Source organism: Chlamydotis macqueenii, chromosome 29 (assembly GCF_036417535.1).
Source record: "Chlamydotis macqueenii isolate bChlMac1 chromosome 29, bChlMac1.mat, whole genome shotgun sequence".
Lineage (NCBI taxonomy): Eukaryota > Metazoa > Chordata > Aves > Otidiformes > Otididae > Chlamydotis > Chlamydotis macqueenii.
In genome coordinates, this window is record NC_141584.1 from 2,609,762 (window position 1) to 2,634,949 (window position 25,188).

Genomic DNA, 25,188 nt, shown 5'->3' on the forward strand with positions numbered 1-25,188 from the left:
TCCCTTTCCAGGCTGGTCTGGTGACAGCTCTGTGCTTGGCCACAAGGAGCCCAGACCCCTGCAGACGCCCTCTCTACAAACGCTTCTTTTGTGCTTCCCTCTAAGCTATGCCCCAGCGTCCCCAGCCCTGCACCGCTGCAGCTCACCCTCGCCCAGCTGCTGCCAGCGGACTGAACGCATTCGACATCCGGCCTCCTCACAGGTTCACTTCAGCTTCTGGTTTCTAAATATAAAAGCAGAGTCTTCCTCTCATGTGTCAGCTGTGCGACACTTGCAGCACAGGCACTGAACGGTTCTCGGAGAGAGATCAGCCGTGCACAGTCAGCCCTGCAGCACGGACCACGTGCTTTTTTAGTGAGCAAGGTTTGCTTGAAAAGGGGAAGAATATTTATTTTAGCGACCGTCTGAAAGGGAGACCACAGAGCATCTGAAATGCAAACTCAAACCACCGCTCCTGCTCCTCCGCGTGTCAGAGAGGGCTGAGGCACGATCAATTTAAACAATTCCCTCCGAACAGCAGCTTTGACATTTGGCTTCTGCTGTTGATTTATTGCTCTGTCCATCTGCCTTTTCAGGGCAGGAATTGTTTCTGCTCGCAGCACAGCAGGGGCCTGATCCAGGTCAGGCACTCTCAGCCCAACCGCGCAAACACAACCATGCATGTCAGGAGCGACGCTAATAAGACTTCACCTGGTTTCCAGCCATCCCCAGAGAGGTTCAACCCGGCTCTGCAACACCGACGGGCAGGGCAAAGGGAGATACCCAGCCACCTTCTGCCCAGAGCCATGTCAGCAGCCGGAATCTCCTGGAGCTCTGCGAGTTACGGGCGTGGACGCGGCCTTAATCATTAATTCAAGTGTAGGAACAAGTCTGCGGCTCGTGCTGCAGGAGCCGGCTGTGCCACACCTTCCCCCAGCGCCTCCTCCCTGAACACACAGGCACACGCCCCGCTCCCGCGGAGCCAACACCCGCCTCACCCGGGCCATTCTGGGCTCCCCCCGGGCTGCCGGCGCCTTGGCACAGATCATGGCCTGCATCTCTCTGTGATTTGATTTACTCAGCAGAACCCAGCTGGAGTGCTTCACCCAATTTTACAGTTGGGCTGGCTGAGGAACAGAGGTCAAGTGGCTTTGCCTGAGGTTCGTGTGACGAGTGACTCGCACCAGACCCGACTGCTCCTCCACCCTGCGCGGCTTCTCGCCAAACAGACTCGCTTCCTTCTGCCGGATCCGTTTGGAAAGCTGCCTGCCCTTCTCGACTGCTCTGTCCTCGGACAACATCCCGCGCAGACCGAGAGCGCATCTGCCCCTGCCAGAAGGGCTGGGCTTTAGGAAAGGACGTTTTAAGAAGCGCACAAGGAAGAAAAAGGAGAAACAGTTTAACCGATAACTGGTGCAGATGAAATAATGCCAAACGCTCCGGCTGGACCCAGGCTCAGAAGAGATGCTCTCGGCTGCAAGCCAGCTCAGTCGAGCAGCGCCTGCAAGACGGTGTTGGTTTGTGATGCTGTTTGCACAAGCACGCTGAGGGTCTGGGGTCAGTTTTCCTTGGCGCTGAAACGCAACGATCTCACAGACTGACTGCGATCGAAGGTGGCTGGAAGCATGCCTGGCAGCTCTGCCACGAGGAAGCAAGGTGATCCACAGCACGAGGTGATCTCAGCAGTGAGAAATCTCAAACTTGGCACACGGTGCTGAAGTTGAACTTACCTGCACCACTCACAAATTCTCGGGTGGTTTGCCCTGGGGTGCTACTTTCCCTGCTAGCGGATAGCAGAAATATTCAGGAAGTTAAAGATTATCGGGATTCTCTAGTTCAGGACACCTGACCGTCTCCAGCCCAGAGGAGCAAGTCCTCTCAAAACAGGAAGCCAAAGCAGCTACTGCTACATCTGCCTGTCAGGATGGGTTTCAGAGACTGAGACACGTGCCAGGCACGACCCCAGCACCGGTCTCCTCCCTTACCCCCACCCACCTACGGACCACAGGTCTAACGGTAGCACAGTGTCAGGTGAGAGAAACAAAGGTCAGGAACTCCAGGAAGCCTCTCTGGTTAAAGGACACCCAAAGGGCAGCCCTGACAGGCAGAAGTTAAACCAGCCCAAGCCTCGCTACTTAAATATCCTGTTTCAGTTGAACAAACCTGCTTTTAAACCAAGCTTTCCTTTGGTAGAAAGCCAGCTGGAGAGGCAATTCATCCAGCAACAGGATTTAACTACTGGACCCTGCCTTGTGCCATAGGATTTAAAAATACATGAGTAACTCTCTGGGTCACGGAGTTGAACAAAAAACCAAACCAAAACAAAAAAATCAACACAAAAAGGGTACAATTTACATCTCAGCTCAGCAGCAACTGCGTCACTTTCGGGAAAAGGAAAGCGAATCTTTCTGCAGAGCCGCATGGCCCTTGCTGCAGTCACCGCTTATCAACCGCTGCTTTCAGCGCTCACCCGGCGTTTGCCGAAGGAGGCTCCCGGTGGCCCCGGTCCAGGCAGGCACTCGCCTCCCCGCTCACGGAACCGCACATCCTGCTTCGCTCCCTGCCGGCTCAGCTTACCGGAGCAACGCCGCGGGACTGGACTTGAGTCTTTAACCTTTCCGAGCGTGACGCGAGTGTTTTACAGATGATAACGTAAGTCAAAGGGCGAGGACTTACTTACGCAGAACCAGACACGCTAGCCAGGAGAATGACATTTTCCATAGCGGGTGGAGGATTTTACAGATGTAACTGTATAGAGAGGCAGACCAAAAACCAACCCAAACCCAATAAAACCCCACTGTATGCAGTGACAATATTGAATCGGTATCAGTATTGACTCGGCAGACAAAGCCACTAACGACGTAAGAAATAATATTCATGAAAACAAACTTGAGCTAGGGCTACAAACCCTCAGCTACTGCCAGGGTAACTCCCCTTCCACTGCAGCTTCTCCTCTCCAGGAGGTGCTGGGAGCGCCACGTCTGCTTCGGCTTGGAGACCACAGCTCCCAGCATAAAAACCCAGCTCAGGGCACACGCACACCTTCAGCCCTGCCCCTCCAGTCCGGGCCAGCGTCCTCAGGTAAGTTTCAAAGACCTCTATAAGCATTTTTGTCGGTGTTTTTAGCACACGCTGAATTTAAATACGGGAGAGCATTCCACTTACTTCAAGAGAGCACTTCCTGGTGGCAAAGTTCAAAGCAAGTGCAAGCACAGGAAAGTCTACACTGAAGAACTGAACTTGCTAACAGGCTTCAGAATACAGCGCTCTCCATCACCACCACTAAACACTCCTGCCTTCGAGGCCACCAGCAGCTTTCAGACACAGACAGCTTCTGACAGAGATTTGCAAGTCCGCCACGTATCTATGTTAATCCCTCAACGCGATAGCAGCACTTCGGTTACTCATCAAACGTTACTCACTTCAGGCAAGAACTCTCTCTGCAGCTTCTTATGAATGTTTCTTTACCAAACCCAACCGTATTTGTACAACCAAGCACAACAACTTCTCAGTAACAGACCCAATCAGCCACGACAGCGCGTCTACCTGTCGGCAGGCCTTTTGGAATATCATCTTCAAGCACTCACCCAAACCAATAAAGACGTTCATTAAAAGAAAGACCCTTCTGCACTCACAGGGAACATCACGCACGGCATTAAAAGCCTGGCTGAAAACAGGGGAAGCGATGCTGCACAGGATGATCTTTGTTGTGTACTTGTACCTTCAGAAGGATCCCTCTCTTCCATGTTACACTCAACCATAATTTGAAGATTTCAAAGATGAACATTGGTTTCTAAAAGACACCCACTACTGCACCCTGAGCTCCCGGCGGTTCTCCTTCCAGCAGAGCTAACACTGTACCTAACCCACAGCACGTTACCGAGCAGGCTCCTCGTATTATCCGCGTCTAGAATGACTTTATGATGGCCAGAACTGTCTTGCACAGACCCGGAGCCACAGCTCCTCAAAGACCCAAAGCCGTGAACACTCTATTAACATGCTACTGCACGCGTGGGGCGACAGCGCGAACGCAGGCCTTGCAAAGCTGCCTGCAAAGGTGGCTTCTGAAAACGGTGGCGTCTGGGGCTTCACACTCCATTTACGACATGCTGACCTCCCCGCCGCTGGAAACAGTGCTCGGGTGGCAGGGCAAACACAAACACGTCGTTAGCCTGACTGGAGAGCCAAAGTCTTTTTCCAGATGTATTGGTCTCAAGCCTTAACGCCTGGATCCGTCCCTACGTTTAACTTACCTACTCTGCAGCTCAGCAAAGACCTGCTTCATCTTCTTAATGGAAGCATCCATTTCCTCCTTCACCACCACCCAGTACCGAGCCAGTGAGACGGTGCAGCGCTGCAGATCCTTCACCGATTTTTCAATATTAGAACCTACCAAGAGACAGAGTGAACTCAGCCAGCCACGTCAATCACACCGCTAAATCCTCCCAGCGGGGGGAATGTAGAGATGGCTTTCCTTCTTATTTCAAAACTATACACTGCTTGGTTTTAAATTTTTCTTTCCCTTCCCCTGTTCAGCAGGGACGGTCTGAGAGATTTTCTCATCGGGGAAAGTTTTCCCAAGGCTTGCAGAATTTCCTTCTACAGGCAGGGATGTCCCTCCACATTTTCAAATACATGAGAGAAACCAAAGGCATCTCCGAGTTGTTTTTGTGCTCGGGACTGGAGACAAGCAAACCACGGCCCAGTCCAAAGACCAACACACCGTCTGTCTCAACGGTATGGAATGACTGCATGCCTGGGGAAGGGAATTATCCTGGAAACTAAAATGAAGGCTCTTTCCTTGGGTGTGGCTGCCAAGGTCAGTCCCCGTGTCTCCACGCGCCGGCAGGGCCCATCACCTTGCCCACGCTCTCTGGAGCTTGTGGTGTGCAGGTGCCCCCTGCCAAGCCACGTTGACAACGGCTTGTTACAGCTGTCCCACGCAGCAAGGAGGTGAACCTCCACCACCTCATCTCCCTAAGCTAGGAATAATAACCGCAATCACAGTTGGGGTCTCTGAGGTCCCTCCTGTCCCCACTTGTTATCGTAAGAACTCAGCTGTGGAGAGAACACATGAAAGAGAGAGGAAAAAAAAAAACAAGCAGTAGAAGGAGGCTGTCACTTCTTGTAACAGGGCTGGTCCGAACTTCTGGCCTTTCGACAAATTCTCACCAAAGATGAGAAACAACCTAAAGGCTCTGTGATGGCCACAGAGAAGAATGGGCTAAACGTATGCAGCGAGGCTGGCTGCGTCCTCCCCTGCCTCTCACACACATGGGTCTGCTGCTCCAGGCACTACATCTAAACCGCTGTCAAGATTCCTGCTGTGCGGAGGGAAGAGGAGGAGCAGAGTGCAAGTTACTGGCCAGATAATAGGAGGCATGTTGGCTCGCATTAAAATCAAAGTCCAGTACGCCTCAGCACTGTGTCTGGCAGCGACACCACAGAAGAGGCGGTGAGAATTTGGCCAGCAGCAACCCGCTCTGACATGGGAGAGCGCGCAGACCCTCAGGGCCTTACCTAGCTTCCTGTTTGCAGGTGAAACCGGAACGTCTTCCAGCCGCGTTACAGACAGGGACGCAGGAATTGAATTGCACGCTGCTGATCTGACCAGAGACCTGCTAGCACTCCTCTGCTCAGGCCGCTGTCTGAGAGACGAAGGGCTCTGGGAAGGATGCATGATGAGCGATTTTGTGTCAAAGTCTGCTATTCCATTCTCTAGTTCAGGCACTGCTGTAGAAAAGCACACTCGTTTAAAGGGAAGGCCAAGAGGACAGCAGAACACTGACCGCCTCTTCATCACAAGCAAAAAAAATCAGAAAATCAAGGTGAGCTGCTCTTTACTGAAGAGCCATCCAAACAAATCAATATTCAAAGCTGACCCAAAGCAAAGCAGGAACACAAAAAGGCAGGAGGCAGCTCCTCTGCTTTTTAAGCACTCGGTGCCCATCTCCTGCGCTACTTTAGAGAGACTAACCTGTTCTATCAGGCATGTCTGGTGCCGCGGACTCGCAATCCTCCAGCTCTCTGGCATCAATTGAAAGTGCATCCAAACCTTCGCTGAGCGAGTCCACCGACTCCGTGTCGTGGGCACAGCCGTTGACATGGAAACCATTAATTCCACCCTTCTCCGAGTTTGCCGACTGCTCCTCTTCAGTGGACATCAATTTACTGGGGTCTGGGAGGCCAGGGCTCGATTCAGCTTGCGGTTTTGGTTTGGTTTTCTTCTTCTTGTTCTAAGGATTAGGTACGCACACCACAAAGGGGAAAAAACATTACGCTTAATTCCTGAAGGGAAAATGAAGCTTATGCTTACTGGCTGAAAGCAGCTGAATTAAACGCTTTTTCAGCCAGCCTGGCTGTTGATCCTATTAACAGTAGGAGGGATTTATTAAACAATGAGGACAGATACAGTGGCATTAACGAGGCGCAAATACGTTATCCCCTCTGATGATGTGCCAGCGAGAGCAATGCAGCAGTTATCAGAGGAAGGCTCAGATCTGACGAGAACAGCAGACCGGTTTGCGGCTGCAGCCCAGAGCACCAGCCCGGTTGCTTCTGGGGGCGCTCCCTGGCCAGGTGCGGCTTCCCGGGCGCTCTGCGAGACCTCGCTCTAACAAAACGTCTCATTTCCCAGTGCAGGGCTACTCAGTCACATTTTTTCCCTCTCCATTTCATGCTGGTGCTTTTCATGTATTCAAAGGAGTCCTTCTGAATAATTATGATTTTATTCTTGTCCTGGTGGATTTGGATATTATAATACCAAGCACTGAAACTTTGCAAATCTTTATTTAACCCTTTCGCAGAGGTCTGAGCAAAGAACTAAGCAGAACACTTGAGAAAGCTTACATGACAAAGAAATATATTTCCACAGAGCTCAGCATTAAACGCAACTGTTCAGCTCCAAAGGTTACCGATGAAAAATGGAACAGCGCGACTATCTGAACAGTGAATTACAGAGCTCCGCGGAAATAAATGGGCCTGATAAAGATTTACTCCAGTGCGGGGCTGCACACGTGGATTAGGGGTCTCGTGGAGGGTCAGCAGAACAGAAGTGACTGCAAGGACAGAAAGCCTAGAACCCTTTTTTCAGATGCTACAGCGTGTCTGACAACTGAATTAAACGCAAATGTGGCGAGACGACGATGTTTACGCTTGGCACTGAAGTTACGTGTAAATCACGGCCCTGAACAGCGAGGCACCTGATAGCCCAGCAATGACCTGTGCACCAGTCCTGCCAGCAGCAATACACACATTTGCTCTTTGGTTTCTTTTCCCATCTAAATCACAAGGAACGCCTACTGCTCTCAGTAGTCTAAATTCCCAAAATAAAGTGATAAATGCCTCAGCAAAGTACATTTTAAAAGAATTACCTTTTTCTTGCCTGTTACAGTCCACTCTTTCAGTACTTCACTGGCATTGCCTGAAACGAAACAGAGCGATGAGCAGTGGACAAGGCATCCACTGCATTTCTTTCCTGCTCACGGGGAAGTCCCCCCACACACCTGGAGCCACACCTGTAACACTTCCTGCAGCTAAGTTTCAATTCTCTTCGCTGATGTAATAAAAGGATTAGTTTCATTTTTGCTTTGGGAACACACTGCTGAACAGGACTACTCCCTTACAACACGGTGCCAGTTCTTTCCAGAAAAAAAAAAAAGAAATAAATAAAAAGATTTTCTCTCTGGCTCTGTCACACTAAAGGTCTGGGCACCCGGAACCCCGCCGGAGCGTGTTCTGAACTCAAAGGCTGCGTTCACGTCAGGTATCCGCTGGCCTCTCCCCAGAGACACCACTGTTGGGATGCCCACCATCTGAGGCACAGCTGTCACACCTTCTGCGGGCCAGAGGCAAAGCGTGGCTGTCAGCGACGGCCGGCATGGAAATGAGAGCCGCAAAGTGACAGGCACCCTCACAGCAACACTCTGTTTTCCCAAGGTCAGAAAATCCATCTAGCACAGCTCGCCAGCCAGACCCCAGCGAAGATTTGTGAGCCAGGTTCAAAGTACAAACAGCGGCCATCAGAGCCGAGGACATTCCCGTTCTGTACGCACGAACAAGAGTTTCTGTAACTGAGTACCAAACCTCCCTTATCTAAAGGGCTATCAAATGCTTACCGCTGCCTTGACCACTAGCTGAGCAAACGCCAACTAAAACTTGGGAAGAGAATCATCTGCTCGCTGCCCCTGTGCACAGAGTCTGTACGTGGATGCGCTGAGAAGCTGCACGAGCTTCAGCCACCTGCTCTGCTTACTGCACACAGCCTTTTCTGCACAAAGGCTACTGCTGCTTTTGAAGCAGGTCCATGACGGGGGGGTGGGAGTCAGGAAGCCACAGACCCTGCCAGGAAACCAGCCGCAGTTACCTTCCATGAAGGCTTGCACTGTTTTGTCCACGCAGTTGTCAAAATGCTGCAGCACAAGGACAATCTCGTTGTTGCTCCTGTTGGGGACGATCGCACGCACAGCGCTGATCTAGAGGGCAGAAAACAGGGTAACATGTAAACCATTTTCCTTATCCCACACAGATCCTACAGCAACCCTTCCGCAAGCAGTTCAAAAACTGTAACCAATGACTTCCTTATGAAACTTTAATGTGCCAGGGTGATTTAGCCTGAATAAAATTTTGCTTCTGACAGAGCTGCAGTTAGCTCCCAGACAGAAACATATTTCATCTCAGAGAGGAGATGAAGACACAGCGTTCGTGAGCTCTTCCACAGCACATGGCGAGTTAAAAGTCTCAGAAGACACATTTACCTTTTCCTTCATGTTTTCAAAGGTTCCTCCTTGGGCCATCACGGTATTGGACTGCACATCAAAAATAAACCCAGATGGATCTGTGAAAACAAAGGAGAGGGAAGCTCTCTTCTGAACAGGCACAGAGACATTTGGAAAGGCACGAAGCAAGAGGTCAGCTCTGAGCTGCTGCTCCGCCAAGGAGAAAATTGGAACCCCACAAACGTGCAGCGCTCGCTGGCTGGTTCTGTCATCTGGGCAGCAGCGGGTTATTAGCTGCTGAGAGTCAAAGGCACCTCATCCCAGTCTTGTCTGGGGACCAGGGTCTGCTTAGCCAGGCAGCCCCAGGGGAATCTGGTTTGCCGATGCCCCCCACTGAACTCCAGAAGCCAGTTCTCCCCTGGGCTCTGGGTCAGTTTAAACCAACCAACGACGGATCAAAACGGCAACCCAAAAAAGCCAGGCGCCCCAGCAGGGCTGGTGCCGAACAGAAGACTGCTGCAGCAGACCAGACCAGCACCGCTCCTCCATTTGCACAGCCATCTTTTACAGAGCCCAGCAACAAAGAATTAACCGAAGCGCGAGAGCCTTTGAGCGGTGTGCTCAACAATTTCCTCTGCCTGGAGATACAAATGGCAAGCAGACTGATAAATGGGCTTGAAGACCCAGCAGCTTGTGTTCCCTGCCAGCTATAATCTCCAAGGTAATGCCTCTATGTTCCAAGAGAGACCCATAATTGAGGCAGCCATCACCAACAGGTTTGCTCCCTGCCAGCGAGCAAAGGTCACATAAATCTGCAGGCCCCACCATTTCACCGAGATCCTTATGAGCACCTGGCATCAGAAATTCGCGCCCGATTCTCCTGCCAAGGGTCTGAGCAGGCTAAATTTCAGGTTTGCTAAGGAAAAGGGCTAGACCTGTTCACAGATGTGTTTGACTACGACAGAACACACTTCAAAGCAGTATTTCAGCCACGTTTGGTCTCAGGAAGAACAGGCGTCCCCGGGCCGAGCCTCACAGGGAGCCAGGGAAGCACAGGACACCGGCTCTTCGGCAAGGCTCCTCGGGAGGCTTCCACAGCCCCCGCTGCCCGGGGGCTCCGGGGACGGCCGGGGGATGGACAGTTCAGCAGGCCAGCGTGCCCCGCAGGGACGCTCGCTCGGTCACCGCCCCGTCCGCGTTAGCTCAGCTGATATTCCAAGCTGCTGATTCATGTTCTTTCCCTCACCTCCTCTAAATAACTCGAACACGATTCCGAGACACACCATTGACTGCCGCGGTTCCCAGACATTGATGTAGCATTTAAACTGCGAGGCCTCCAAATACAGTGACAGAACTGTGAGCATGATGGAAAGGTCAGCCTCTTAGTAAGGCTACAGATGAACGGTTAAATTCTTCCTCGCGCCATCCTTACCCATTTCAGCCCCATGAGCAAGATTTTCTCAAGTTTCCCCAGCTCACAGAAGTTCGACTTACAACTTTCTAGTCCTTAATCTTGTAAATGGCCTTCAGACTCCCATCACCCAGGGAGAATTAGCAATCTTTTTTCAAAATCTTCACTGCAGAGCAGCCACCAAGGACACAGGTGCCAGGAAAGATGAAGCTCAGCTCCCCCACGCAGCACATTTTCAGCTGCTCAATCCCTTTCCCACATCTCCATTTGTGCTTGGCCCCGCACAGGACGGAGCTTGCCGGCACCTCGCTCCGAGCCGCCGCTCCAGCTTCCAGTTGCTTCGCTACGGCCTAAGTCCTCCTGGTGTTAAAACGTTCATCATGCAAAAATTATGCAAGGGAGGCTGCACTGTATACATCCGAGACCGCCCTTGAGCCCTCCCAAGCATCATTAAAAGGGCGGCTGGCACTCGGGTCTCTCGCGACAGTGGGTACTCGCAAGAGGGGACAGAATTTAAAGTGCTCCCGCCCGCGTGGGCAGAAGTCTCGCGGCCACCAGTGACTTCAGGATTTCTGAATTAACAGCCTTGCTGGGAAGGAAAGCTCCTTCCCAAAGCCAGGGCTCAGACTGTGCGTGTCATGTCTGACACGACGCGTCAGTCAGACGCTCAGACCGATCGCTGCTGCACTGAAACACACACTGCGCAGCGCTGCCCCGCTGACGTGATGCGATGAACCCCAGAGACGACGCCAACGGCCTTAATTGCTTCTCTGTTCGTAACTGCATCCTCCAGAAAAATGAGGTGCTAAGAAATCATTCACCCCAAATCATTTCCTTTTGTGTTTCAGAGCTATTTATTGGGCTAATCAACACAGGATCTCTCAAACAGAAACACTAACGATGCCAGGAAGAATCCACCCTACCAAATATCAATCTGCTCCTCCCATAACTCCGTTAATTAGTCCTTTCTGTGCAATATATGTGCAAGAACTAGAACTACAGGCCTAACCAACGCCTGCTCTGCTTCCCGGGACACGCAAAACAACTTCACACCCGACACCTCGAGGAAGTCGGAACAGGAGCCACCATTCCCCCCCCTCAGGCCTCCGAGCCGGGCCCTGGCTCACTTTTGAGCCATGACAGGCAATCATTTTGTAAGATACAGAAAAATAAAAGCACCGGCCCAACAGTTACACAGGCTTTGTCCCAGCCAGCGCCGCAGAGGACGCTTTACGGAAGCGTACCGCGGGACTACACGTACACACTGGGCTGCCCCGAACCCATCAGCGCCTCATCCCCACCCCAGCCACGTGCCAGCTCACGCACAGCTCGCGCAGTACCACAGCGTACAAAAGTAAAAAATCCCGCTCCAAATGCCAGGCTCACCCTCCCGCCCCAGCCGGGTCGCTGGCGGGGGGACGGCTGTGGGGAACTGGACGGCGTAGACAAAGGGCTGTGCAATCAAGATTCAGTTAAACCCCAAAACATTTATAGACCGCGTGGCTTCTCAGGTCAGCGGTAACCGTGCCAGCTCTCCCGGGGACAGCGCGGCAGACCTCGGCTAATGTGAAATAAAAAGCTCTTCAAGAAACGGCAGCTGGCTGCTCGCACAGAACAGCTCCAATTTGCTCTGATTACAAGCATCTTCAGCAGCCCCTGCGCCGTGAGGATCGGGAGGCGTCCGTGCCCAGGGCCGCAGAGCTGACCCGCAGGAATTAACGCATCTTCCCAGGACACAGCAAAGAAATCAGAATATCGTTATTCCATCTGCGCTTGCAGTCATACCACCACACCAAAGTACCACAGATGTTGGAAAAAAAGAATCAGGCTTTCAAAAAAAAAAAAAAAAAAAAGCGCTAGGTAAGAGATTGCATCCGCGGGAGCTGCCTGCGGTGCCAGGCTGCCAGCGCAGCAGGCACTGCTCCTGAAGCACATGGGCCCCCACGTCCTGCGCTTCACGTCTCTCACGCACACTGCTTTTCCTTACGAACTACATAAACACACGCTGCTATTTTTTTCTTGTAAGAACAGTTCTTGCTAACAGGCAGCAGCAGTACCAATGCTAAGCTCTCTCCACGAATTAGAGAGAAGGAAGGACTAAACTGGGGTTAGAACCAATATTCCTGGGTTTGCTGCTGTGGAGACAACATCTCATCGATACCAGGAAAAACGACACCGAAACACCAACTCTGTGCAGGATCCAAGGGGAAGAGCGTCACCACCACGCCAAGCCCTCCCTTCCCAAAACACACCTGGACGTTTGAGCGGGTCTGTCAGGTTATGAGCTGTACTTGCTCCGTTTCCGTCCCTGCCTGCTGCCTGGGCGCAAAGTCGGGGCTTGGTGCCTCCATCAGCTGTTGTGGAAACTATTTTAATGCCCCAAGGCCAGCCCCGCGATACTCCCGCAGCGCACAGCCAGCCCGCGGAGGTGGCAGCTGCACTTCAGAGCCTTGTCTCCACAAGAAACGTCACCTTCATGCTTTACTTTCTCAAACCGATTGCAAGGGGCCAAGCATCAACCTGGTTCAAACCTGGCACGGGAAAGCCGTCAGTTCACCAGGGTGTAGTTACGAAAAACTTGCCGTGTTTCAGACAGAGCAAGGCTACGCAGGCAAGAGACAGAGTCACAGTCTGACAAACTCATTCTGAGGTGAGTAAACGAAACCTTCCAGACATCCGATCTCCAGCAGAACCTGGATGGCTCCTGGACGCCAGCGGAAGAGCTGGCCCTCGTACTAACGCAGGCTGCCTTCCCAGTTTAAGGCCATTCTCATTGAAGGGCTTGGAAGAGTGGGAAAAAAAATAAGTTAAACATGGAATAAAAATTAACTTCTTGCAAATCAGCTACAACATGCCCAAAGTTAGGCTGCTGGGTGTTTCTGCTCAACACAAAAAGCAGGCGTTGCTGCCACAAAGGCGGGGGCTCGCAGGGACACAGCTCTCCCAAGCACCCGTCCTGCTTCCCAGGGGCAGGAAAAGCACTCGGAGCGCAGGCCTGGCTGCCCCCGGGGTGTCACCGACCCGCTCCAGCCGAGGCAGCAAGCTGCCATTCCTCAGCCACCGTCACGGCTGCCGCTCCGTCCTGCGCTCCGCCTTCTGCTTCAGACACAGTGGGGCACGGCAACCAGCTTCCGAGGAGCCAAGGCAGCGAAGCCAAACAGAGAGCCATTTCGGTAATTCACACAGCACAACGCTTCTTCCCCCTCCCAGCTCATTTCCATCTACACATAAAAAATGAAAAATCACACGAAACCTGCGCACTTCCAGAGCGGCACACTCGGCAGAGCGACGCAGCTCCGAATCCCCGACACCACCTGCACCCGAGCTCGCTCACGCGCCAGGATCCGATCTATCTGGGTACAGCACACACTCAATATTCGCCTTTGCGCGCTCTCCACGTAACCCACGGCACGCGCTGCCTCGCAGAGCAACTCTGCAACCTCTGAGTTTGCCGATTCCAACAGAAGTTAGCAACTAGCCTGCACGCACCCCAACCAGCAAAGCCTGGTTTTGGCAGAGCAGTTATCTTCTGCTTGACTGGGAAGTTTTTAACCAGGTGTGAGCGTAAAATGATTTTTTTCCTCAGATTTGAGGTTTTTGTGAAAGCTCTGGTGCGCAGGCTCCCTGCTGCTTAACACCACTCCAGCCGAAACCCTCCCTTCCCAGCAAGCGATACCAAAGACCTTTTGCCTTCACCAGATCCACGCAGGACAGTTTTCCATCAACTGAAACGGTTCCTCAATGTATCCAGATGAGCAGGAGCCCAAGTGCTGTTTTATTCAGGAACCCACAACGCTGAAAACCGTGGCCGACGGAAACAAGATTTATGTGATTGCTTTGTGGCCTGGGGTCACCAGCCATTCCTGAGCCTGGTGGCTGCTTTCACTCAAATCAATTAATCGAGGCGGAAGCGGGGACAAGAGGGAGCGCACACGCTTCGTGTTGCGAGAGAAACAGCAGCACTCAAAATCCGAGATCACTTCAGACAGCAGCAAACCAACAAACCTACCAGACCCTGGGGAAGTATTTATTTAGAGATCTGGCAGCACGGAGGCTACCTTTCCTCCGAATTTCTCAACTCCCTTACAGAATATACTAAAGCTGAAATGAGCCATCCAGCATAAGCCAGACACGGACCTGCGTGCGAATGCACGCATTCGGATTTCGAATGGGGATCGTTACATGACCGGCTTACAGATTGAACTGTTTTCTCCTCAGCACACATCTTTTGAGTAAAGAGTTATTTACAGCCAGTAACGCTCAGGAGTAGAACAGGATTCTGTGCCCAAACTTTGCATATACATTCTTGCAAGACTTAAAAATACCCTCCTGAGCAGCTCAGACGGTCACTCTGTCCTGTGGCACTTCTAAGAAGAAGAAACAGGTGGGTTCCTGACTCGCTTTCAGAAGTGCTGCATTATTAAAAATAGGTCTGCCTCGTTCCCCGCCTCTCGACACTTATCAGCTTTGTTAGACCGCAGAGGGCTTTGCTTTGCTTTCAGAAAGAAAGAGAAACTGAGGAGACATTCCTCACCTCCCAAGGTACGCTCCTTTACGGAGGACTGGAAAATATTTGTTGACTACATTAACGTTCTAGAGCCGCAGCAAAGTAGTAATTGAAAATTCGACCACAGTCCAAACAGGACAGGGCACAGCCGGCAGAGCCTGCAGCTTTCACTCTCACCTTCCTTCTGCCCACACCGCGCTCGGCGCGGACCAGAGACGAGCCTGCTCAACAAAGCAGCGCGGATTTCGTATCCCCGGCAGCGGAGCGAATTAAAGCCTACTCTGCATTCCTGCTCGGAGTCAAATATTTATGTCCAAGATCCCTTTACTTTTCTTTAGGAACCCAATACACGGCAGCGCTTCCCAGCGCGTCCTCCCTGCGACGCTCTGCCGAACACCACCGAGAGTCGCAGTTGTGCCGGCTTTCTCCTTCGGCTGGGATTTGCCAAACCCCTGAGTTCCCTCGGAGTAACACCTCCGCATGTTTTCCCCTCGTTGTCTCCCACAGATCTCCCTTGCCGTTCCCCTACCTAGGCCTGTTAATTCTCTTCCGCTGTTTCAAGGCGCGTTTTTCTCAGCACCAAGGATTGCCGGGCTCCGTTTCCAGCGGCAGGGAGAAGTTAATTTCTTAATGACTTGTACTGAGGCTTCCCAGAGCACAGATACAAACACAGTGTTTTAAAAATCACTCAAAAATTATCCTATACAATAATTTCCATAACTGTTACTAATTGCTCTGAATCACGTACAGACCTAGCTGTCAAAGGACGGCTGGGCTCCTCAGGTAGACACCGTTTCCATGCCAAAGCTGCTAGAAAAGAAAATCTACAGAGAACAAAAGCTCTTCTCTTGAGGTAGAGGACATGAATTGTCAAACCCATTCGCCTTAAATTATTAATTAGTAGTCAGTTCAAATAAAAAGAGAACCGTAACCCTCAACCCCCCTTCTCCCCCCACCACACACACTTTGGAATTAATGTTTCGCACACGACAAATAAGATCCCTCCCTGAAATAAGCTGCTTGACGCAAGAACAGCTTTGCCACTTAACATGCGATGGCAGAAAAAAGAAAACCAGCCTGTGCATGTGAAGACAAAGCAAGGGGAAAAGCTGCTCACAAACTCGCTCGCTGCCCTTCTGCACCTGTCTTGAAGGAAAAAGATTTAAATAGGTTTTGTTTGAATTGCATCCCCAGGAGGCGAGGACCGGAGCTGAGCTATCCCACCTCAGTTCGACGGCTGTTTCTCAACCGGATTCCTGGCACACAGCTGCCACAGACAGCACAAGCAAGCCCAGGACAGAAGCCTGCCCCGAAACCCCAGCGTCCATGGGGCATGCCGAGAGGGCGGACAAGGGCTGCCGGGGACAGGACGAAATTCTGGTAATCCCATCAGAGACCCAGGCACCACTCAAACTCACCCTGGCCAAACCGGGCGAGGGGAACCTGGGCACCAACCGGGGACCCCAGTAAAACAAAAAAGTTTGGCTGTGTAGCTCTTCAACTACCAAACAACATTTTCTTCTCCCGTTGTCTGACTGTGAAAGTGATGCGATATGAACGTGACACAGGAACTCTGAAACCAGAACTGTCCCGCTGGACAGCTGAAATGCTACTAAAAATGTCACCAAGCCCAACAGGTTATGTGATGTCACGAGGATGGTGACAATAAGCTGTCAAGTGACACTAGCAGCCTGGAAAGGAGCACAGCAAAAGCAATTAACCCCTTTCCTAATTGATAACTTTGGAATCAATAGCGCTGTTTATTGGCATTTGATTACACCACACTCACAGGCATCTTACCTTTCGTATTTTGCTTTTTAGACATCTCCGTGTGTTTGCTCTACTGTCCGGCTACACAGGAGGGGGGGAAAAAAAAAATAGAGTCCTCGCCCTTGAGCGACGAGGCTGGCAGCTGCAGTTCACACACCACCGTGCACCAGCGTGGGAAACGGCAGATAGCTGGTTTGGGATGGCCAAATCCCAGCTGCGAGGGCAGACGGGGTCTGGAGTTGTCAGAAATCTGCTGACAGGCCAGCAGAGCACCACAGCGCCTTCCTCTGAAAAAGCAACTCCTCGTCACGAAGCCCAACTGCAGCAGTCGGTATCGGTCTTTTCAGGTTCTGAAAAAGAAAGAAGAAGAAAAAAAAAAAAAAAAAAAAAAAAGAGAGAAGAAAGTAAAAAAATTGCTACTGTACTAGCCAAGGCACACGCCAAACCTCCCAGCTTGTCAGAGCCATCTTGCTGGTGCTTTTTAAGAGTAAAAAGTGTATTTTGTCTAAAGGTGTGCTGAAACAACTAGCCAGAAAAAAAAGCAGCATTAAATCCACAGCAACAAGATCCCTACAGACTCAGTGCAGTTTCAACCGGCTTAGTTCACAGCTACGGCGAGACACCGCCACTTAAGCATGCACGCGGTAGAACCAGTGAGGGTTAGAACCCATCATAAAAAAAAAAAAAAAAAAACCCAAAACATTTACACAAACACCAGCGTTTACGGATCTGAGAGCCACCAAAGTGGACGAGAGCATGGCTCCTGCGCCCGGGGACAACGCTCACGACAGCGCAAACTCTCAGATCGCTCATGTGTTAACACGACCAGCACCCCGGGAAGGCAGCGCTCACCGTGCTGCCAGCACGCAAAGCGCACGCATCTCAAACGCTTTCTCTGCCGATTTCGAGAGCACGAAACACAAACCTGCCCGGCCGAGACAGCGCAGCGGCAGCTCCGTGTGGCGTTCCGTACGCGGAGCTGCCCTGCGCTCCCAGCGCTCCTGCTTTCAAGAGCCAGCGAAAGCTGGGGCGGCAGGCGCCACATCAAGCAGGATGACAGGTCAAACAAAGAACAACAGGATACGCAAGGTGAGGAAACAATGGAGAGCTCTCGGCGCGCACCCCCGCCGAAGCCCGGGGAGGGATCTTTCCCCGCTACAGAACCTCAAAACCCTGCTCACGACGGAGCGGGAGGACACAAAAATGGCCATTTCAATACGTAAAGCACAGGTAACACAAGACAAAATATTTTAGCAGACATCAGGAGATCTCCTTTTTAGCAAAACCCGCACGGTCCTGAAAACGAAATGACAGCGTTGAGAAACACGCATCTCATCTGCCGCAGAAATAATTAGGAGTTCAACACCCGTCCACCTCAGCGATCAGATTATTTTTAGGGATGTGGTCTGATGAAAGCAGCAACGCTCCTGCAACACAGGAACGGTGACGCTGCCCCAGGGTTCATCGACAGGGTCCTAACGAGCCCATTTTGATTTAAAAATAGAAGTTTCCTATCATTAGAATTTCCTTTATTAGCTACACAGGAGTTCAGAACTTATTTCTGAAAAGTCACCCCAGCAATCTAAATCTGAGACAGAGTCAACGCTCGCTACCTGTGCAAAAACGACCGTGCAAAAGAATTTTTTACCTGCACACAGAGTCCTGAAACGAGAGGTGGTTACCAACTCCTGCCTCGCCGCCTTCAGCTCTCGGAATTAAACGCCTTCGTTTGTTTTCATGCCGAGGCACTAAACACCACCTCACAAAAACTGTGCCATGTGAAGCTCTCCTCAAAAACACAAAAGCCTGAGAATTTAGCGAAGGATTAAGCTGCTGTGTCGGGATGCGAGCGGCCCCTGAGCTCGACGCCTGGAGGCGGCCGGCAGGTCGAGCTCCGAGCTCTGCCGGCCGCGGTAGCGCGGCCGATGTGCTTTGGTTTGCACGATTACACCCGAGTTTCAATTCCCTGCCTGACTGCTTTGTGTCCGCGATCAGGAAACGCTCGGCAGGCAGCGCAGCCATCCAGCTGCCGGGAACCGCCGGTACCTCCTGTGATGTTAAGATAACGTGGGGTTGCCGAGAAGAAAAGTGCTCACGCACTGACCGATGATACCAGAGCTAAACACCTTCGCCGTATATTGCTGCGAGTTTTAAAAACAAAAAACAACAAACCCACAACTGCGCTTCAGAGTCGCCTCTGTAATTTCGTTTTTTAAATAAAGACGCACAGGCTTTAATCCGGAGGGAGCGTGCAAACACACAGGTACCGACAAAAGCCTGTAACATCACACCTGGGAGTACTTTACGTGAACTCCCTCAAGTTGTCTCAAACTTTATTCATTAAACAAAGGAACACTGAGAAACTGCCTCTGCGTACACATCCCCGAAAAGCAAATAACTGCGAGAACAGCTCATTCAGACAGTCTAGAAACAAGCGGTAAAAAAACAAAAGTTGCCAGTAAAGAAGTTATCGGGAAATCTCAAAAAGCCTGAAAAACACTACACCTTATTGCCCAAGAAATACCATCTCACCCACTTCAAAGGGGAAAAATAAACAGTAATTAAGGCTTGGGGGGAAAACAAACAACATACAGCAGGTTCTGAATGACTCTTTGGCAAGCTAAATTCTAAGCACAAAATACATGAAATAATGGACTGGAAACAAAACCCCACTGGTGGATCTGAGGAGTAGAAAACGGCAAATCTTTACTCCTTGATGATGCAATTAATATTCCATCCGACGCGGCCCATGGCCAGAACCCGTAGCCAGAAAACGCAGCTCCGGCTGAGGGCAGAACCGGGGGCCAGGCCGCGGCGCGACCGTGCCTCTCACGGCAGACCGGCTGGACGCTTCAACGCAGCCATCCGCCAGGCGCCTCGAACGATCGGCGCGAGAGGGCTGTGAAACACGCAGGCGTTTTTAAAACCCAAGTGGAAATTTCACGGCCGGTAAAACAGCAAAGGTTAACGCAAGTGCAAACGAACTCGTTACAGGCAGCGAGCCCCTTCGGATAAGGGCAACATGAGGCTTACACAGCCCACCGTACACATCTATAAAACCAGTAAAGCCTCGAAACAAAAACGTCAAGAAATCCACCTGCAGGGATTATTAGAAAATATTGCAGTTATACCAGAATCGACGGGGGAGCGATACAACCCGCAGAAACCCAGCTCCCTCCTCTCAGGATGGAGCAACCAAACTCCTCCCAGAGCTGCCGGCGTTCAGCTGACGACATAAAACTTTTCCAAATCACACTGGAAACGCACGTTACTGTTAAACGCACAAACATCAGCATATTCCGTCTAATTCGGGAAGACGGAAAGCATTGGAAATTTTACAGGCAGCAAGTCAAAAAAGAAACTACCTCCATCCCCCACCCGCAGTGTCAGCTTGCCGCGCTGCTCTTGCTCCGTCTAGACGGATTGTTTCAGCCAGCTCTCGGAACCTGATAGCTCCCCACTCGAAGGGAAAGGTGATCAACAGCGAGAAATTTGTCTGGATTTTTTCATTAGTCTACGGAATATGTTTTTGCTGAGAAACCGGGAGTTCCAAAGAACAAATAAACCTGCCCCTTGGGAGGGTTTTTACCGCGCTGGTCTGGGGACGTCGGGCAGGCGCAGGCGGGCTGTCCCCAGCCCGCGCCTCGCGCCCGGCTGCAGCATCATTCAGGCTGCACAGCGGCGTCTGGCTAATCGGCGTTTGAGTTAAGCAGTCCCTTGCCGAGCTATTTTAATCTTGTTGACCAAGCACGTAAGAGTCGTCTCTGAGAGTACGTGCAACAGCATTTCAGTAGAATAAATTGTCCGGTTGGTAATTTATAATCATTCTCAAACAAAAATCCATTGTCCAAGACTCGGCACCTCGGAGGGCCCGGGAGTTTACCTGCACTACCGCACCCCAACCTCTGTAACGCACTCAGGCAGGAAAGGAATTAACTCAATTTTACAGTGTGTCCAAAAAAAAAAAAAAAAAACCACGACAATTACAGTAGAAATTCAGTTTCGAGGAACACAACGTGGCGGAGCAGGTTTACTGTGCCCACTGTGCACAGAAACAAATTTCTGCCGCCTTCCCCGGGCGCTGGCGGCCCCGACTCACGGCACAAGCACAGCCTAGTTCTTCCCAGACGTCCACCGAATCCCTGGGGAATTCACGCAGCGCTGAAACCCTGCAGCCTCGGGGGTTTGGGGCAAATACCTGTTAAGTCAGAGCAGACCAAAATAAGCCTCTTCATCTCTCACGTTCAACAGGCGCCCCAGTCATTTCTGCTGGAAGAACCAACTCCCTGTGCCCTGAGACAGACCACGGGAGACAGCAGGCCAGCGTTTTAATCAAAGCCGGGCAGCTTTATTACCCCGCAGCCAAAAGGAAGGAAGCACACCGTTCAGCACAAGCCCGAACTTGGGGGATTTTTTTCTTTTCCCCTCAAGTGGAGACAATTGGTTTTCAGGATCTCCGTCCACCAAACAACGGCTCGCCCAGAGCATGGGGGAAGGAGGCGCGTGGCCCCCGGCCTCTCCCAGCACAGGTCTAACACCAGCGCCCGCAGCCAAATCCCCGCCCGCACAAAGCAGCTTCTTTTTCCACCCCGGACCAGTCCTTCCGCGGCACGGGGCGCAGGATCATAAAACTGTACAATACAAAGCACCATTTTAGGATTTTTAAGAATAGTTTCTTAATATCACTCTTGGGGTTTGGGTGTTTTGTTTTGTTTTGTTTTCCAGTATTTCCTCAGGAACGACTGAGCATTTAACCCCAGAGATAATTAGCTGTCTATATTCCGTCTAAATCCACACATTTATTGTTCTTTCACCAAGTGCATTATGCAGAGCACGACTGGACATTAGCTATTCTCAAACATCTACCTCCTAGAAGCTAATTGCGCGGCACAGAGAAGTAAAACTACGGTTGTATTTCAGATGACAAACCGTTCCTGATGTCTTCTGACGATGCTACAAAACCCCGCCGGGTGTGTTTACAAACACTTAAACAAGATAAAAGAGCAGACCTCGGGGTTTTGTGTTCTTCGGGAGGGGGATGCCTGCTCGCGGGCTGTTTTCCGTACAAACGGGTACTGGGAACTGCTGGGGGGGGCTGCAAGGCTTGCCGCAGCGATGCGAGCGGAGCAGGTCGGCAGAAGCGGACCGCTCTGGAGCCGGACCCCGCGTTTTGCTTTTCTGAGGCCAAGATCTCTTTGCACTTTCTCTTCTGGCGCTGCCTCCATCCAGGCAAGGCTTTCCGCACCCCTGCGCAGCCTGCCCAGGAGGGACCGGCTGCTGGGAAACCCGTGCAGCTGCGTCTGTCCGAGCAATCCTGGCTGCGCTGCTGTTTCCAGACTGTATTTGCCAGCCTCAGGATCCGAAGAGTCTGGCTGACTTGCCCAGAATCGTCTCATATTTAAGAGGATCAACACAGCTAGTTTAGATTTAATTTTACTTTTTATCAAAGTAGCTAAAAATCAGAAACTTTTGAAAAGATGAAAGGAAAAAATAATGGCAAATACAGCGGAAGATGCCACCTTTTGTTGCCCCACCTTCAGTGATGAAAAAAATCCTTAACCTCCGCGAACTGAACCGGGGTGAATGGGATTGCTGCAGCCCCGCTAGAAACCTCCCCCTCTCCCGCAGCTGTTTCTTTGACTGTAGCTAATCTCCAGGTCTGATATCCCAAGAAAGAGCTCCAAAATATCTTTAAAAATAAGTCTTATATTTTAACAGGGAGATGATTATTTTAAAAAATGCTCTAGCCGTGTATCTTCCTCAGACTGTAAGTCACCTCCAGAGCTCCTTTGTCCTGAAACCAGCGCGAATCTTCCGCTTGGGGGCTGCACGGCTCAGAAAAGCCATAAAATATTTAAATGCCCCTTGAAGAGTAAGCTACAATTTTTAAAAGCCCCTTATGCGTTAGATGATTCCTGCAAGAGGAGTTCAGCGTGGCAAACCCCAAAGGACGGCGACCCCAGCAGACGTCACTACGGCCACCTAGGGCAGAACAGCCGCCGAGGCCGCACACAGCTTCACGCAGGCTGCGCAGCGCTGGCGGGCCGCAGGCCCAGCGCAGACCAACCGCGGTCCCAACAGCGCACGGCGAGGGAGGAGACAAACGCCAGGCACCACGCGAACAGAGCAACACCGCGCGATGGCAAGCGAGGGATACGGACCCCAGCGACGGCGGGCGAGGGATACGGACCCCAGCGGGCACGGCCCGCGCTCCCCGGCCCTCGGACGGCCTGCCAGGCTGAGGAGAGGCTGCAGCTCTGTCAGACCCCGCGTCTTCCCCTCCACCTGTCAGGAGGCGGCACCAATACCGACCGCAGGCGCTTCTGGGGAGGCGCTGCCTCTGCTCCTCAAGCCCGGCACAGACGAGGCCGCGCTCCCACGCTTCGTCTCCCCAGGACGGGCTACGAGGGCGGCCACGGCCGGGTGCCAGCCACGGTCACAGGGAGTTAAGGAGCTCTCGCACCGAACGCAGATGCCTGCTGCCCCTTCTGCTTGGGCAGACCTCCTCCTCCAGCTCCCCAAACCTCCTGCATTGAGGCCCGCACGCCAGCCGGACCGCGTAACGGGGCAGCCCCAGCTTGCGCGAGCAAGCGCCGCTCAGAAAGCACAAAATCGCCGAGCCCAACAGTGCAGCAAAACACTCCGCACCTGGAACTTTGGAGGCAAAAGGCCTCCAGAACTACACCACCTCCGGAGACAGACGTGGCAGCCAGAGCTTTCCAGCAGCAGCATCCAGCTGGAAGCACAGCTCGAAGTTTGTGAGAACCAGTCATTATAAAAAACTCCAAACCAGGAATACAGCTACCAGGCTCTGGCAGGATGCTGAAGCTGACCCCACAGGTAGGCTGCGGGGAATTTTCTGTCCGTGGTTGCGAGTTTACCTCTCATCAGTTAACAAAGGCTCCACACAGAAGCTTTTGTTTCTGTTTTGGCCTCTCAAGCTCCTCTGCTGGCGAGCTGCTTTGCAAGAGAATTGATCCGACCGTCGCCCAGGGAAGGGGATTAACCCCTAGAAACCAACCCCACGTCCCTCACAGGACTTTCTCCCCTCTCCAAACCAAACCCAACCCCGTTCCTCGCCTTCCTTCCTACGGAACCACGGCGAAGGGCTTATCTCTGCAGGGAAGGAGGCTCCACAACTTTGCAACAGCTCCCTCTGCGGATACATTAACGCCTCTTCCTACTGTCTCAGGAAGCCCAGGAGCAGCACCGAGGAGCACCCACGGGGGAAAAGAGTGGGGACCAGGCACTGGAAGCCACCTCCTGACTTCCTGCTGGCTTGCTTCCTCGCGGAGAAAACCCCAAGTGACCAAGGGCGGGGGGGGAGCCAAGCTTTGGGGGTCCTAACGACCACAGCCCTGTGGAGGCACGGGGGAAAATGACATTTCCCTCTTTGCAACTGCACCTGCTTTCCGCCACGCTCATCAGTTCGTTATTTCTGTTACGGGAACGCCTAAAGGCCACGGAGCAAGCACACCGGGAGAGGATTCCTGCCCCCGGGAACCCGAGGCAGGTCGGAACAGGAGGAGAGGCGCACCGGAGGCATGGACACGGGACAGCGGGTGGAAGTAATGGGCGAGCTGTGCTGCGTACGTGTACCGGCTGCGGCATAAATAATGAATTAACGTGATTAACGTGATTAGCACTCCTCCGGCTCGCCTGGGCCCGCGGCCTGCCCCGCTCCCCCGGCAGCCAGCCCTGGCTGCACCTCCCACACCCCACAAAACCCCCCCTGCTCAGCTGGTCCAACCCACAAACCCCCTCCTACAGCCTCCCGGGGCCCCCCCACTGCAGCCCCCACCCTCCGCCCCTGGCCAGCCAGCACTGGCCTCCCTTCCCCACGGCTGGGGCTCTAGGAGGGGGGCTCTCTCCCAGCCCCCCCTCGCCGTCACCCTTCCGTCCCAAATCGCCCCTCTCCACGCACACAGCACCCCTCCTACCCCCTCCTCTCCGCGCAGCCCACCCCCCCAGGCCGCTCTCTCCCTCCCAAGGCCCCTCAGTCCCCCCAGCCCCTCAAAAGGCCACTCCGCCTCTTCGTCCCCTACGAGGCCTCTCCCCAACCCCCTCCCCACGCAAGGCCGCTCCGCCGCCCCTTCCCCAAACGAGGCTCCTCTGCGCCCCCAACCCTTCCTAAGGCCCCACCGACCCCCCCACCCCTCACAAGGCCCCTCTCGAGCCCCCAGTCCCTCACAAGACCCCTCGCCCCCCCCCATAAGGCCCTTTCCCCCCCCTTCCCCTCACAAGGCCCCTTCCGCCCGCCCCCCCGGACCGGCCCCCGGCTGCGCCCTCCTCCGCTGACCACCCTTCCCCCGCCCCTCGGCGCCCCGCACTCACCGGCCGCGGCGGCGGGGCCCCACTCGCCCCCGCGACCCCCCCCCTCACCTCAGGCCGCCGCGATACACCGGGGAGGGGGGCGGGGGCCGCGGCCCGGCAGGAGCCCTCAGGCCGCGCCAGCCAATCGGGAAGCGGCCACCGCTCGGCAGCCAATGGCGGCGCGAGACCGCCGCACCGCGCCCGCCCTCCTGGAGGACTTCGCCAATGAGAGGGCGGAGGCGGTACGGCTCAGCCCGCCCTCCTTCTCCTCTAGCCATTCAGATGCGACGCGGGGGCCGGACCTAGCGCTCCTGGCCAATGAGGGAGCAGAGCGGTGCCCCAGGGCGCGCTGAGATGCGGCTCGGCGCGAGGAGGGCGGCATCACACCAGCCAATGGCGAAGCAGCTCAGCCGACGCGACTGCGAAGGCCCCGCCCCCTCCCCCCTCCGGAGCGCGGGAAGGGCGTGACCAATCTCCACCGACAGCCAATC

General features: G+C 53.1%; 1 protein-coding gene across 3 annotated transcripts in view; it reads right to left on the reverse strand.

Moving 5' to 3' along the window:
* Window positions 1-24,845, reverse strand: part of SPATS2 (spermatogenesis associated serine rich 2) — a 29,318-nt gene extending 4,473 nt beyond the window's left edge. The window contains exons 1-8 of one of the 3 annotated variants that reach the window (XM_086768960.1): window positions 24,719-24,845; window positions 16,415-16,734; window positions 8,736-8,815; window positions 8,345-8,453; window positions 7,353-7,402; window positions 5,957-6,215; window positions 5,500-5,709; window positions 4,233-4,368 (exon numbers count right to left, since the gene is read on the reverse strand). In XM_086768960.1, coding sequence (XP_086625086.1) covers window positions 4,233-4,368; window positions 5,500-5,709; window positions 5,957-6,215; window positions 7,353-7,402; window positions 8,345-8,453; window positions 8,736-8,815; window positions 16,415-16,439 — 869 coding nt within the window. In that variant the 5' untranslated portion in view covers window positions 16,440-16,734; window positions 24,719-24,845. Of the gene's footprint in view, window positions 1-4,232; window positions 4,369-5,499; window positions 5,713-5,956; window positions 6,216-7,352; window positions 7,403-8,344; window positions 8,454-8,735; window positions 8,816-16,414; window positions 16,735-23,789; window positions 23,984-24,718 lie in introns of those variants that run through there. The other 2 variants (XM_086768958.1, XM_086768959.1) reach the window with 2 other exon arrangements.
* Between the last annotated feature and the right edge of the window lie 343 nt (window positions 24,846-25,188).